Source organism: Pteropus medius, unplaced genomic scaffold (assembly GCF_902729225.1).
Source record: "Pteropus medius unplaced genomic scaffold, Ma_sr-lr_union100, whole genome shotgun sequence".
Classification (NCBI taxonomy): domain Eukaryota; kingdom Metazoa; phylum Chordata; class Mammalia; order Chiroptera; family Pteropodidae; genus Pteropus; species Pteropus medius.
Genome location: NW_024352780.1, coordinates 647,901 through 663,390, shown reverse-complemented (window position 1 = coordinate 663,390; position 15,490 = coordinate 647,901). Strand labels below are relative to the sequence as shown.

The window sequence follows — 15,490 nt, the reverse complement described above, 5'->3', positions numbered from 1 at the left end:
CCCGCTGCCCCGCTCCGCCCGGGCGACCAGGGCCAGCGCTGCCCGGACCGAAGGCGCGCCCAGCCCGCCACCCGAAGCGGGCGTCGCCTCCGCCCTGTCACGTCAGCACGGCCCGGACCCTTACTGTGTCTACGGGCCCATCGGCCCCTCCAAACACAGGACTCCTGACCACGCCCCCCGGACACAGACGCGGGGTCCGGGTCTCCCGCCCGCCGGGCCCTCCGCCCACGCCCGCCGAGGGCCCGGCCGGAGCAGCTTTCCAGGTGCTTCCTCGCATCTGCGCGTGGTCTTTGGGGCTGGTCTGCTAAGGCCTGTCACCTTTTCTTAGTTTTGAGTTTTCAGGTTCTTTTCACACTCTAGCTAACAGCCCTTTATCGGATGTGCCTTTTGCGAAAATTTCCTCCCCGTCTGCGGCTTTTCTTCTCATTGCCTTTGCATTGTCTTTCACGGATCCGAAGTTTTCCATTTCATTGAAGTCCGGCTTATAAATTTAAGTTTTCGTGGATCGGGGGTTTGCTGTCGTAGCTAAAAAGTCATTGTCATACCCAAGGCCATCTCGGTTTCCTCCAGGTCAGCTGCTAAGAATTTCAAGTTTTGCCTTCTCCGTGTAGTTCCGTGACCCATTTTGAGTCCCCTGACGTGAGGACGGGGAGGTCCGAGCCCAGGTTCCCTTTTCTGTTTCGTGCGTTTGGTGCCGCTTGTGTGCACACCCGGCTGCCCCAGCCTCATCGGTTGCAGAGACCGTCTTGCTGCATCGTCACTTCCTGACGCTCGTCCAGTCAGTCGACATCACTCACGGGCGTCCCTCTCTGGGCTCCCCGGGCTGGCTGTCGCGTTCCTCTGTCCCTCCGCTGATTCGCTCCGCGCCCTCCGCGCTGCAGATCTGCGCGTCACGACTACTGCGCAGTCACGGCGACCCTGGAGGCCGGGCCGCTGTCCGCCCTCTGCGCCGCTCTTCAGAATCGTGTGGCCCTTCTGGGTCCTTCGCACCCATGTAAACGTTAGGATCGGTTTGTCCGTATCTACAAGATGGGCTACTGTGGCTTAGTGGGCTTGTGCTAAGTCTGCAGAAGGAGACTTGGTTTCCGGACTTCAGTGAGTCTCCCTACCCATGAACAGGGGGCACCCCTCGTCTATTTCGTTCCTCGATTTCTTTCGTCAGNCCAAGCTCAAAGCAGCACACCTAAGTGCCAGGGGGCCGGGGGACCGGGGTGCCCTGGGGGCCAGCAGGTCAGGGGGCCCCGGGATGGCCTGGTACAGTGAGGAAACATCAGGACACTGGGCCAGTGTCCAGCGGCCCCCGCCCGACTGTCTCTGGGACATTTGGACAAACTCTGCCCCCCGTGGCCCAGTCTCCCACCTGGAAGCGATGGGCGGTACTAGGTGAGCTACATTTTTTAATTATTTTTTTACTAAGTACACGTTCTTTTTAGAAAATGACACAGATTTAAGTGATGTTAAAATGTGCCCAACATCCTGACACCTAGATATCACCAACCTTACAATTTCCTTCAGGTCTCTTTTTGGATGTGTGCGTGAACACGTATGCGTGTGTGCATGTGTGTGCATGTGTGGTGTGTGATTATGAAACAGTGTCACACTGCACTCGGTTCTACGGCCTTTTCTCACTTAGTATATTACAGACATCACTTCCGTGGGTGTGTATCCACGTGCACACGCACACACATTACTGGCCGCAGAGGACGCCTGCCCTTGGATGAGCCCTACCCTATCTAACCAGGCTGCGCACACTCTGTTGGGTGCCCGTTGGATGTGGGACAGAGTGAGCGAGGCCTGGCCGGTGGTCTCCGGTGCGCCGCGAAGTGGGGCTGCCCCTGAAAGGGTATGCGTGCCCCCAAAGCAGTGTGGCCCCTGGTGACCTGCAGTCAGCCAAGCTGTGTCCCTGGGGAGCCCCAGCAGCGGGCTGAGGGGGCCCCTTCCCACTGCCCGCAGCACTGGAACGGGGCAGCAGTCCAGGCCCTGATGGTCTGTGCTAACGGAACAGGGACAGTCCCGTGGAGACCCCGTGCCTGACAATCACCTTCCACATTCTTCTGAGCCTTGGCCAGGCCCCCAGGATTCGGGGACCTCAAAGGCCTGGGACATCGCCTCAAACAGCACCTCAATTTACAGAGAAAAGACAGAACAGGTGATAAAATCCTTCTGCGGGAAATCAGTGACTCAGTGGCCAAATTCAGGCGAACACTGCCTTTCAACACCAGGGCAGCATCCAGGGCCAGGAGCACTGACCCTGAGTCACACAGCCCAGGTTCTCATCTGGGGTAGCCAGGGACCACTGAGTGACCTTGCACAGTCCCCGCCTCTCCGGGCTCAGCCTTCCCCTCAGCAAAATGGCACAAGGGGCAGCTGAGGTGTAAAACCAAGCACGCACAGGGGTGCTCAGGGCAGCTGAGGTGTAAGAACAAGCACACACACGTGTGCTCAGGTTGGCAGCTGTGGCCAGCCAATCCATGCTTCCTCTAGTCCCCTCCCCCAAATGCTTCCAGGGCCGGTCGGGATCAGTACAGACCCAGTGACCAGCCACTCGTGAATGCAGGGCGCCTGGGGGTGGTGTGAATTGCCAGTCCTGGGTCCCTGCAGAACCCCGGCTCTGCCCTGCAGGGGTTCTGATCAGCTCGAGTTTGAGAACCTCTGAGTGAAGGCTGGAAAGGCCCCTCAGGGCAGCAGGACTTGGGCTGGGACAGCTGTGTCTCGGTTGCCACGGGAACTAGGTTGGGATGGTGACCTCCACCCTTTCCGGTTGTCCTGATGATGCCGACGAGACAGATGGCACACAGTGAGAGCATCGTCATGGCTCGTTGTTGGGGAGTCTGCAGGCGCCCTGACTTCCTGAGGACGGGGCACGCGCGGGTAAAATGAGGAACTGGCCAGGTGTAGACCCTCCGGGCTCACGGGCTCCGGGCTCACCGGCGCCTCGCTCACCCGCCCCGCTCACGGCAACCCACGCCTTCTGCGCTTGCGCGGCCACGGGGTCATCAGGTGCAGGCCCCGCACAGGTGGGCTCCTGCACACCTGCCCGGCCCGCGGGGAGGATGCGCGCGTACTTCAGGGCGCCGGGACTCGCGGGGCGCAACTGCTGTGGACGAGGCCGTGCCCGCGGGAGGCGGGATGGAGCCAGGGGCGCAGGTAGGCGGGGAGGACCGGTACGAGGGGACGCGGGAGGGGAGCCATGGAGAGGAGCGGGAGGGCGCCCGGGAGCAGGCGGGCGGGGAGGAGGTCCAGGTGGGAGAGGCGGGTTCCCTCTGCGCTCCGCGACACCAGGGCCTCCGGGTCCTGCCTGAGTGGACACCCGACTCCCGCGTCAGGAGACCCCTGCCCACCCCTGAGCCGCCCCATCCGGCGCCCGAGGGCCTCCCAGTGACTTCAGAGGGGCCCGAATCCCCACCCTCGGCCCCCTTGGCCCAGCTGGTCACAGTCCCGGGTCTGGCCCTTGCCCGGGGCGAGGGGGCGGGGGGCGCTGCGGGAACAGGGGCTCGCGGTTCAAAACGAGAGGCGGGTGCGGAGTTAGGTAACGGCTGCAGGTGACATTCAAACCTACCTGATGACCCTGCCGGCGCCCCCGGCCGCTGGGGGGACCCTCGGCCTCCCCCGGAGGTGGGGGCAGCGGGATGAGCAGGGCGGGATCTCTTTTTCTTTTTGTAAATGAGTAATAAACAGGCACACGGCGTCCCTGTCCCCCACCATAAAAAATCATTTCTAGCTGCTTCTAGAACTTCAGATTCTGGTTTTTCCTCCACCCAGACACGGAGCTCTTATCAGTACACATTTTCTTTTTTTAAGTTTGTAGGTCGAAAATAAACTATTAAGAGTCCTTGCACGTTTATCCATGAGGTGGTTTTTCTCCTAGGTATTGGGAAGCCTGGCCCCTGTTGATCTTTTATGGGGATCGTGGTTGGTCTTTTCACTCAGGGTATCATCTTTATTGATTTATTTATTTATTTTTTGCTTTGCCTCACAGAACTTTTTTTTCACATATTTAGTATAATTTTGTTTTATGGTTTCTGTGTTGTGAGTTATCATCAGCCTACTTCTGACAGGCAGAGGAATCACCCACATTTCCTGCGAAAACTTCTGTACCTTTGTTTTTCACATTCTAGTCGCATATCCATTGGGAATTTCTCTTGGCGAATGACGTGATATCAGATTTTTTTAATTCTTTTTTTCCAAGTGATCTATGAACTTTTTAAGTATAATGTTCAACCGCTCGTGACTTACTTAAGGGTAAGGCAGGAGTTAGGGACGTGGCTTTACTATTGTCTTGGGTTATTCTCCAAATGACCAACCAGTCAGAACAAGTGGAAAGGAGAGGACACTTCCCCACTGACGTGAGACCCCGGCCCACCCCGTGAGGCTGTGGCGCGGCGCGTCTGCGCCGTCCGCTCAGAGCTGCCAGACGCTGAACTGCCATCTGTCAGCTTTCATTCGGCTGCGGGGTTATTTTTCCGAAGGGCACGTGAAATTACCAACACGCAGTTGGTTCTGAGTTCCCTTCATTAATAGGTTAGTGAAATCAGATCCTCTCGCTAAGAAAACATACGTGGGTCCCCTCGCCAGCGCGACTTCCGAAGGCGGGGCCCAGAGACCACTGGCCCGGGGGAGGCCAGGTGCCCTGGCCTTAGCGGGAGGGCACTCCAGCTGCCCAAGGTGGCTTGTGTCCCAAACCTGCAGTGTTTGGCCATGAATGTGATTTTTTATGTGGAGTTTAAATATTAAGATGATAACATTGACAACACTTTGCACTATTTTCCCTGAAAAAAATATTTTTATCTGAAAGCCGTCAGTTTTTCGATCCTATCCTTAGCACATTTTTGACTGATGCTTAAAGTTTTGACACCCCATAAAATTAAAAAGACGAAACTAATGGAAAGGCAGGTGCGGCATCTGAGTGTCGGTCCCTGGCTGGGCCGGATCTGGTGCTGCCTGCCCCCTGCCCGACGAAACTGGAGGGTGGGCCTCGGGGTGCTGTCCCCTGGAGGGGCACGTGCCCAGCGGGCTCAGGGGCCATCCCTTGGCCCAGCTGGAAGCCCCGCTTCAGGAGGCCACCTCTGCGCTGTCCCCACAGGGTCTCGACTGGGCCTCTGAGGACGAGGGCCCGTTTCCGGTGCCGAGGTGGCCGTCTTCCGGGGCGGCCCCCAAGCACAGCACCCCGCAGAGAGGCTCCCTTCGCCGGCGCAGGAGGCCAGGGGGCCCTGCCGGTGCGTCCCCGCCACCCGCCCGCGCCTCCTGGGCCCTGCCACCCCGCCTCAGAGAGAGGCGGCTTTCTACCATCTGGGACTCCGAGGGCGCCAGTGGGCGGCTAGGGCCTGACTCGGACCCCCTGGCTCCTGAGGAAGAGCCACCCAGGCCAGCCTCGGTCCCTGGTCGGCGGCGGCAGCAGCAGGAAGCGTCCCTAGGGAGCCGGCGCCGAGGAGAGAGGCTGCCCGGGATCCCAAACTCCGCCAGGCCCAGGCGCCGGGACCTGAAAAGCTGACGGTGGTGGGCCGGACCCCCCACGCCCTCCCTGCCCCTCCCTCCCCCACCCACCCTGTCTGCCCTTCCCCTCCCACCCCTCCTCCCCTCCTCCCCATCCTCCCTCCTCCCTCACCGCCTGTAACCCCTCCCCACCCCCCTCCCTCCCCCTCTCCCCATCTCCTCCCTCTACCCATGGCCCACTCCCCTCTCTACAGGCCCGGCCCATCCCTCCCTCCCCCACTGTCTTTACCCCATTATACTACACTGCTTGTTGCTCTGACCTGCACCCCGACCCTAGGGCTCTGGGCCCCTGACCAGGGCCCCTGGCGGGTGGCCTGTGACAGCCAAGAGCACGAGCTCAGCCCTTGCTCAGGGCCCTCCACCAGGGCACAGTGAGGTCACAGGCTGGAGGAGGCTGGTGGCTGGGCCCCTCTCTTGGGGTTTCCATGCTCCAGGTGGAGGGCCTTTGCTGGGTGCCTCACCATTCCCACTGCTCCCCAAACTCCTCCCATGCTCTGGGACGAGGCAAGATGGGTGGGAGCCCCAGAGGGCCACTCCCCCTACATGCACCCTGCTCCCACCTCTGGTGGCCCCGAGAATCCCAGTGGTCACAGTCAGAGGAAGTGTCCTCAGCCCTCTGCTGTTACGAGCTATGCTTCCCAGCCCCTCGCCTGTTCCGGAAGGTCCCTGAGGCGGGGCACGGCTGGGGACATCTCCTCCTGGCCCCTCACGTTGGTGACCAGTTGAGCCCCCAGGGTCCCAGGCCCCGCTGACCTGGGCCCCTCCCGCCCCGGCCACTGGCCAGGGACAGGCCGCGCGAGGGTAGTCTGGCCCGTTCACTGGCCCCGCTGCCCGCTCAGCTCTGGGTATCCCTGACTCCGGCCTCCGCGGCCCGTCCTGCTCCGTCGGCCTGGGGTCCAGCTTCTGTTCTCGTCCGTCGGGTTTGCCTGTGGCCTCGCACTCTGGCGGGGCTTGGAGGGTCCTGGCCTGCAGTGGGCTGGCCTCCGCCCTCGCGGCTCCGAGCTCGGTCTCTGCGCTCGTTCTCTGCGCTCGGTCTCCGCGGCCCCTCCCCGCACACACCCCATGGGCCTGGCCGAGCTGTCCCTGGCTCGTTGGCGCAGGACTCATCCCGCCCCAGAGCTGGGACTCATCCCTGCACCCTCCTGGGGCCTGTGCTCCCTCCTGCTGCAGCTCCTGGAAAGGGTTGGTCAACCGACACCTGTCACCAGGCTGGCAGGGTGACAACGACATCAGGTGGCTCCCTCGAAGTTCTGGGCCGGCCCTCGAGTTTCCACCGCAGGCCTGGCTGGCCCCTCCTTGTCTCTGTCCCCTCCCCAGCGACCTCTCTGGGCCCTGCTCAGACCCAGCTCCGCCTGTCCCCACAGCGACTGGCCCTCTGGGTGGCTGCTGGCCCTATCATGAGGTCCCGGTGCCCAGCTGTGCAGGGGACGGTGCAGGCTGGCCGGGAGCTCCGGCACGCAGTCTGCAGCCGGGGTGGGTGTGGCTTTTCCTGCGGGCTCAGCTCCAGCCAAGGCCAGTGGTCCCGCCAAGGTCCTGTCCCTCCGTCCCTCCGTCCCTCCGTCCCTCCACAGATGGAGCGAGTGCGGCTTTGGGAGGCTCGGCAGCTTCAGAACATTGAGGAGGCCACATGGCACGAACTCACCGTGGAAGATGACCCACCCGACACAGTGCCCAGGACCGCCACGGCTGACTGACCCACCCCGACCCACCCGTCCATCCGTGGACCCCGTGCCCTGCTCAGGACTTGCCCCAGGTCACCCTGGGCTTGTGCCCCGCCGCTCACATGCCTCCTGGTGCAATGGGGCTGGTTAACCGACACCTGTCACTCAGACCCCAGTGTGGCCCTGGGAGGGGGCAGAGGGAGCAGGTGCTGCCAGGTGAGGCGGGCGCAGACGTGGTGCGGCCCACCCACCCTGCTTCCCCAGCACCCTGTGGGCCGCAGGTGCCGGGCAGGCTCATGTAGAGGCGGGTGCTCAGCCACCCACCCACCTGGGGAAGGCCACAGCGTCCCACGTCGCGGGATGCCACCTCAGGCGCGGCCAGAATGGGGCCCCCTGCTGGAGGGCCTCTGGGACCCATGGGCGGGCACTGCTTTTGTTTGGGGTCAGTTTAGCCTCCTGTAGAAATGGGGCTGCGTCCACCTCTAGCATGGAGAGGAGGGTCCCACGCAGGGGATAGAGGTATTTGTGACTCACTGTGAGGAAGAAGCGGGCACCCAGCACCCTTCAGCCACACACAAGCCCAGCAGCAGACCCCGGACACGGCCTCCTGGGGATGTGTCGTGGCTGTAAACTCAGGCTCAGGCTTTATTCTTGTAAATGTCTTCATCTCCCACTTTGTCTAAAACGCGTTGCTTTTTTTCCTTCTAAAAGCCAAAGATCGCTTATGTTTCCAGCCCCTTCCTGGGCGGTCCCGTGGTCCCTCGTCCAGGCCCGGCGGTGGTGGCCTGGCTCTCCTTGGGCACGTGGACAAAGCTTATCACTGCAGCGGAATCAGGACACCCAGGCTGATGGAACGCGGCAGTTGCAAGGCCGAGGGCGTTCTGGGTGGGGGGTGCGTCTGGGCCAGGGGCGGCCAGCCCCCCACCCCCTCCCCCCAACCACGCTTCTCCCCGGAAGCTCCGGGGGGCGAGGGGAGGGTCACTGCACGATGAGTGCCAGCGCTGGGCACTTTCTGAGCGAGCCCCTCCTCTGCAGGTGACCGTTCACTTTGTTCGGTTTCCTTTGTTATAACAAATATCGTCATTATAAAAACAGTAAGGTTAATTTTTTGGGATAAAGTGGAAAGCAGCAGAAGAGCTGCCTGTAACTGCAGCACGGAGTCTAATACTGTGCAGCTTCTCCCGCCGCCATTAACAGGAACGAGCTGCTCGTGAGAACAGGCTGGGCCGGCACGGGGCGCGTGCCTCTGTCTTGCATTCACACCTGGAAGAATCCAGAAGCTCGCCGACGCCTCGGCCACGCTCTCCTGGTCGACGTCTGGCCCCCGCCGTCCCCTCAGCCTCGTCCCTTCCCAGACACCAGCTCCGGACTCCGTCCCTGCCCGAGCCCCCTTTGTCCTGGCCCCTGATCCAGGCGTAGGGCGGGCTTCCCCCGAGGGTGCATCAGGTGTGTCTCGGTCACCACGGCCAGCTGCTCACCCACCCTGACTGCTGTTCAGGTTCCTCAGGGCCCCTTCGCCGACCTTGGCCTGACCCTGGCCTGCCGGGCCCAGTTTTAGCCAACAGTCCCACTAAGACCGCCGAGGGAGCCTCCTGCTCCCCCATACCTTCCAGCTTCCCGAGTCCCCCATGGGGATGTCCAAGCCCCTGGTCCGCCTTCGGCCAGAGCCCCCGCCCCGAGCACCTGACCGTGCTCCTCTGAGCAGCAGGTCGTCCACAGCCCCCTCGCTCTCCCTCTCTGCTGGACCGGGGGTGGGGTCCGATGTCCGCGGCTTGCACTAGCCTCAGTGAGCTCTCCCCGATGTGCTCACCAGTGTCCCGGGAGCCATCCCTCTTCGCCAGCGGCACCCCGGCCCTGTCGCCAGGTCCAGCCACCGGGTCCGTGGGGCACATGGCATATCAAGAGGGAGTGAACCCCAACTTTCATATTTTATTCGGGGCCAGCAAGTTTTTTTTCCTATTTATAAAAGATTAAACTAGCAGAACTCAATGTCAGTGGCAGACATGTCGTGGGGCAAATAGCTCAAATCACCTTCCCTTAGAATCTCGTTTAGGAGCAAAGCTTGAGGGCCGCAGCATGCCCCCCCCACCACCGGTCACACGATGGGCTTTTCCAGCCCAGGAGGGCACAGCCCAGCCAGGGCCTGAGGAAGGACGGGGGACGTTTTAGGAAATTACAGAGTCGGCCCCGCGGGGCCATCCTTAGCCACACGACCCCTGCTTTTCAATGAAAGTGGCAAGAGTTCGTCAGGCAGTTTTCCCTTTACTTTTGTTAGATAAGATTCCAGGACGTACAGTGCAAACACCTGATAGAAAAGTTGCAGTTAAGAAACGTACATTCACATTTGACATTTCGGTCCATTCACTTTTTAAATAAAAATAGGACAAATTATTTGATTACTTGTCTGAACTGAACAATCTTGGAAAAGACTCGAAGGTATTCTACAGCTGACATAAAAATAGACCCGTATTGATCATACAAATCTATCGTGAGAAGCTGCCGGCGACAGGACTCGCCATTCCGTCATCCCGTGTCCGCATCTCAAGCATGCTCAGGGGGCCCCCCCGGGGGAGACCGTGTCCCGCATGCACCCACTCTGTGTCCCACGGAGGGACAGCCCTTGCAGCCGACACAGAGGGCTGAGGCCGCCACACCCCTTTCTGGTCGAGGACAGTGCCCAGGTGGCCGTGGGTTCACCTAAGCGACGGGGCTGCCGCTGAGGGGCTACGTTCCGTTTCGTTCACTTGTGCCAGGGGTGGGTGGGCGGGCGCGTGCGGGGGCTGCTCGGGCTGCTCGGGCTCAGGCCCCAGGACCCGCTGTGCCAGGGACGCTCTGCGGCCAGCCGGCAGGTGGCCCGGGGCGAGCCGTCCCTCTGCTGTGCATGCTGCGTGCTCCCAAATTCAAACTAAATGTCACACAACCGGGGACTTCGGGGCATGCAACAGAATGCAAATGGCTTGCGTGTCCGGTGTTTTCAAGATGAAGGCTAAACAGCTCGCCTCTGCAGGACGCGTGCTAGGGTGGTGGTGCCCCAAGTGTGTGAGGTGGGGGGCTTCCTCAGGGTTCCCAGGCCGGGGAGGGTCCCCTGAGACGTGTGCTTTGTGCCCAGGGCTGCGTGGGGACTGCCGGTGGCCGCCCGCCCGCCGCACGCACCTGGGGGAGCCAGGCCGCTGCCTGCAGACCACCCACAGTGGTCAATAGGCCCGAGAGGCTGGACGGGCCTCCTGGGGGCTCGTCCGGGGCGCCCCCTCCACTCCAACATCATCCCTCAGTAAACAACACCCACCTGAAGTCTGGGCCCAGCGCAGCCCCCAGTGCGTCTGCCCTCAGGACCCTGCCGCCCCAGGAAGGAGCACTGACCGCCAACGCCAGGCTGGCAGGGGGACAGCGGCATCAGGTGGCTCTGACCAGGCATCGGGAGCGGGGCGGGGTCCAGGTAAGTGGAGAAACACGTGTGGTTTGCGGGTCCGGGGGCCCGTTCTCCCGTCTGAGGTCAGAGGGCCTCCCTCCTTGCTGGGGGCGGTCTGGGTTTCCTCAGTCGGTGACGGGCCGTGTGGTGGGGTGCAGGTCAGGACAGTGACAACACGCAGGGATCTTCCAGGCCCCACATTTTGTGTTCCGCAGGATCGGTCGTTAGCAGAGGGACAGGGCTTGGCCAGGACGACAGGAGGTGCTCTCATCCCACGTGAGGTCTGGGCGAGGACACGGCCATGCCGTCTTGGACCTGCCCCAGCCCTGTGCCCACCCTGCCGCCCGCCGTAGGCCAGGGTCTGGCTGGGACGCGGACCTCAGCCCGCCGACTCAGGTCAAAGTGGTGGGTGCAGGGCTGGGCCCACAAGGGTCACAGTGACTCAAGTCCCCTCACTGCCCGCTTTGCTCAGCGTGGGCCCCTGGCCTGTGCCACATGGGGACGGGCACGGTGTCGGAGCTCCTCGGGTGAGGCCACCTGTTGTCCCCGAACTCACTTTAGGCGCCTGAGCCACCGTTGGCCCCCCAGCGCCCACGATAAGTGGCACAGGATCCCAAATCCCTCCTGCTGATCTCTGGGCCTCACCCTGCAGCCCCCAGAAGATCCCAGCTCTGATTCAAAGCCACCCCCAGCGTAAGGACCCCAGAGGCACACAGACAGCCCCGGGCACCATCCGGGGAAGTGCCACGTTCTTCATGGCCCACTCGACTCAGAACCTGGAGTCTTACGGGGAGACAGGGGGCCGCTGGCTCAGCTTTCAGCCTGAGCATCCCACGCGCCTGCAGCTGGGGTAGGTGTCCAGGGCCAGGTCACTGCTGCACCCTACAATGTCCCACCCGCAAATCTCGTTCCTTGTTTATTTCTCTAATTAAATAAATATTAAAACCAGCCTCTAAGGTTTTGGGTTTTTTTTTCGGGGTTGTTTTTGTTTTTAAATTGAAGCCATTATAACACGGGGGGCCGAGTCTATTTCTGGGGTTGCTGTGTACAGCCTGCAGGTCTGCACGTTTTCAGAACTAAAAGCACCAGCAGTGACCAGCCACCCGCCTGGTGCTGCTCAGCACATGCCACACACACAACCCCCACTCCTGGGACCCACACCTGAGGACTCAGTGTGTGGGGGTGCCCAAGCTGGAGCCGAGACGGGTACCCCTGCCTGGGAGAAACGCCGAAGATGGCTGGCCGGCCGGCCAACCCAGCCCTTCTTCCAGAGAGGCCGCAAAAGGAATTAAATGCTATTTCTAGGTGGCGGCTGGGACGCAGCCCGGAGCTCCTAGCGGGGGCCACAGATACGATGTCTCAGGCTGGCAGGATCCCTTCCAAGGCCACCGTCCTGCAGCAGCCCGTTTACCACAGGAGGCAGCGTCATGCCAACGGCAGCCTGTGGACTCGCCGTACCCTCGGGCCGAGCTGAGACACAGGGACGAGTCACAGACCCGCACGGGCCCCGGTGTGTCCACCTCCCCCTCCATCACCGGGGAGGACCTGCCACGGGTCGCTCGCTGGCTCTCTGCGTCCCAAGCCCAGAGTGCTCACGGCAAAGCCCCTAGGGCACACTGCCCCAAGCTGGGTCTTCAGAAGGGCTGGGGCGTCGGGTGCTGGCCGCACAGCACCATCCGTTTGGGCAAAACCGTGCGTGCGGCATCTGAACCAGAAGCTGCTCTGGACCAGACCTCCGCAGCTTAGGGTTAGTTATTGCTTCTGGTGACACTGGGTGTCCGGAAGCCCTGGTGGCTTTCGCGTCTGACGGACACAGCAGGCTCTAGGTGGCTGGGTCTATGGGGGCACCGCCCGCAGGACACGCACACCATGGAGAGGGCCGGCCTGGGGTCACGGCCCAGGGAAGCATCTGGAAGTTCTACTCTACTGCGGTCAGGCACAAGGCATGCGAGGGTCATGCATGGGGTCGCGTGGGGACACACAAAGTCATTCCAAAGGGCTGGAGGGTCGCCAAGCAGGGGTGCCCTCACGAGGAGCAGCGGGCATCGGGCTGAGCGCCCTCACATGGGGTCCGGCCCTTCGCCAGCGGGTGACAGGCGGTGGCAGCGCGGGGCCCCCCAAGTCCATCAGTCAGAGGGCCCTGTCGTGACGTCCACACGTGAGTATCGTACAAGGTTCGAGGAAATAAGGCAATGTCATGGTCTCGTCACGCATACGAAGGAAGACGCGCTCCCACCGAACCCCACGGGCCGGGTGGCTGCCCGGCTCCCGCACCACGGGAGCGGAGGGCGTGGGAACTGCTAATGCTGGCGGTGACCATCGGCGGGAAGGGCACGCATGGCGGGCCCGGAGCGGGGGGCCCACACTCCAGGCTCTGCACTCCGGTTCTGTGGACCCACGGTCCAGCCGCGAGGCGATGACCGTCGAGAGTTCATGGGCGTCTGATGTCGCCGGGTCCACCTGCCTCCGTTCACTCGGCTGATGCCGAATTCTCCGCCCGTGGTTGTGGGGGCAGCAGCTCCTTCTCGCCTCCCGGCAGCCGTGGCCGCTCACCGTGGGGCCATCCTGACTGCCCTGCTCCCTCCGCCCCTTCTTGGGGACACACATTCACGCTGAGCCCACCCGTGGCAGGGTCTTCTCCCCAGCCTGCAGCCACCTGTCACCCTCCCTGCCCTCTGTGGTGTGACAGCGTGTTCACGGCTCAGGGGCCGTGTCCTGTTTGCCGCCCGCCCCCACACTGCGCCGGTGTGAGCTCAGCTGGGACGAGCAGGCGGCCGCCGGGGCCCAGCCAGTCAGGCCCCGCGGGCAGGACCAGCCGCGAGCCACACGCCTCGACAGCTCTCGAGACGACTCGGCGTCCGCTGGAGGATTCGCACCATGTACCTAAGCGGGCGGGGAAACGGCCAGCACGCGTCGCGTTTCTCGACTGAGCGACTGATGGCCTTCGAGGCCCAGCACAGAGCGTGCCCGGGCGAGGCACCATGAAGCTCGGGGAGGAAGGCTGTCCAGTCGCCGCGCCGAGTGCCCGCACCACCTGCCCACCCGCCCCGGCTCGGCCCCGCCGCCCAGCAGTGCCGGCGCTGGGTGGAGGTCACGCCCTCTCTCCCCAGATGGGCGGCCGCGCCCCATGCCCCACGTCCCATGCCCAGGACGGGGACGCCCGGGGATGCCGCCGGCTATCCCGCAGGGCTCCGTCCAGGGCGAGCCCCCATGCCCACCCTGAAGCCGGGACCCAGCCCGGCTCCTGCGCCCTGCAGCCCCCAGAGCCCCCGGCTGCCTGTCGGTGCCATGGCCTCCGGACGCCATTCCCTGCTGACTGGCCTGCCCAGCGCGTCCTCCACCTATACCTCCATGTGACAACAGAGGCAGGGGGTGTCCCGAACTGCCACAGCTGCCTGCAGTCACCGCCCTGCCAACTGGAGCAGGGACCGCTGGAGCAGGGCCGTGCCGCAGCCCCCAGACACTGCCACCCGGCGGTCCCGCCCGAGACGCCGTCAGGGGATCATCCCGTCCCCCTGAGGGAAACCTGCTCTCAAACCCGCACAGCCTCGCATGTCCCCCGATGCGAGGAGCCCAGGGCGCCATACGGGAAGTAGGGGCTGCACCGACAGCTGGCCACCAGCACCACGGCGGGCAGAGTGGGGCACCAGGCTCCCGGGAGCCAATGCCGGGCGCCGGTCACAGCAGAAATGTGGCTGCAGGACAGCGGGGGCTGTGGGGGCTGTGGAGGGCCGGCCGCTGGCTCTCAGAAACGGCGGCTGGTGAGGAAAGCCGGCAGCCACCCCCGTGCATGAGGCTGGGGCTTCTCCATTCTCCCCAAACCGTCGAGGCCAGCTCTGGGCCCAGCCCTGCCCTCACGGCCCGACCCCCAGTCCGGTGCCCAGCAGGCCGCTGCCCAGGGCTGCAGCCGCCCACGTGGGACCTGCCATGGCTGGGCTGACGCGGCTCCACCTCAGGCTCCTGGCGGGAGTCTGAGGGTCCCCACCCGATGCTGGCCCGGCCCCGGGCAGCCTGCTCCCTCTGCAGGAGGAGAGGGTGGCGCCAGCAAGGCTGCCATGGAGCCTCCTGTCCATGCAGGCGGGGTCCGCCCTCCCCAAGTCACCGCCCCGCTGCTTCAGGTCCTGCCTGGACAGCACCCCTCCCAGACTGGCCACTGGCCCTGGCCCCGCTCTGCAGGATGGGCTGGTCCTGCTGGAGTGACCAAGGCCCCGAGCGTTCTGCCCTGTGGCCCCAGCGGCCAGCATGGGCTCAGCTAAGCCTCCTTCCCGGCAGCTGCTGGAGGCAGGTGTGGGCCGGGGGGCTGCGGGGCAACCCCCGAGCCCTGCAGAGCCCCCGGCCCGGCTCCGACCCGGGGGCAGCCTGTGGCCAGTCCGGTCTGGAGGCCGGCTCTCCCATACAGACACGTTCTCCGCTCCGAGCTCAGGGGCCTGGTCTGGGGGCCATTCCCATCGGTCCTGCCTTCCAAGAAGTAGGTCAGCATCTCGCCCTTGCCCTTGACGCTGACCTTGCCGCGGCACGAGAAGTGGTAGGCGCGCCGCCTCAGCAGCCGGTGCACCTCCTCCGTCACCTGCGGGAGAAGAGCCCATGACGCCCAGTCACAGCCGGGCCTGTGCTGCTCCTGGGCACACTCTGAGAAGGACGTGAGCCTCTCGAGACTGCCCAGGGGCCTGAGGGGCCCACATAGGTAGAGCCTAGGAGTCCGGCCTGCATGGGCCCTGGACGGGCAGCAGGGGGCAGTGTTCACCACAGGGGCATCGGAGCAGGCGGGCAGGCTGAACCGGACTGAGCCCTTGCTGGGGGTGAGCTCCATGGGACATGAGCAGGACTGGCTGTCGGGCCAGGGTGCTCAGCACCCATGGCATCTCAGGATGTCTCCAGGGCGGGGGACAGGCAGGGACCAGCTCAGCTGCAGGCGGACGGCAGAGAC

At 63.4% G+C, this 15,490-nt stretch overlaps 1 protein-coding gene and 1 long non-coding RNA gene across 3 annotated transcripts in view; one reads left to right on the top strand and one right to left on the bottom strand.

Annotated features, from left to right (window-relative positions):
- The first annotated feature begins 1,244 nt into the window (after nt 1–1,244).
- Nucleotides 1,245–7,990, top strand: LOC120589588 (uncharacterized). The gene is made up of 3 exons (XR_005649541.1): nt 1,245–1,383; nt 5,084–5,496; nt 7,065–7,990. It is a non-coding gene; the product is annotated as an uncharacterized LOC120589588 (long non-coding RNA).
- A 3,554-nt stretch (nt 7,991–11,544) lies between these two features.
- Nucleotides 11,545–15,490, bottom strand: part of ADCY1 (adenylate cyclase 1) — a 47,500-nt gene continuing 43,554 nt past the window's right edge. For both annotated transcript variants that reach the window (XM_039847110.1, XM_039847111.1), the window contains exon 20: nt 11,545–15,130. In XM_039847110.1, coding sequence (XP_039703044.1) covers nt 14,816–15,130 — 315 coding nt within the window. In that variant the 3' untranslated portion in view covers nt 11,545–14,815. The remainder of the gene's footprint in view (nt 15,131–15,490) is intronic.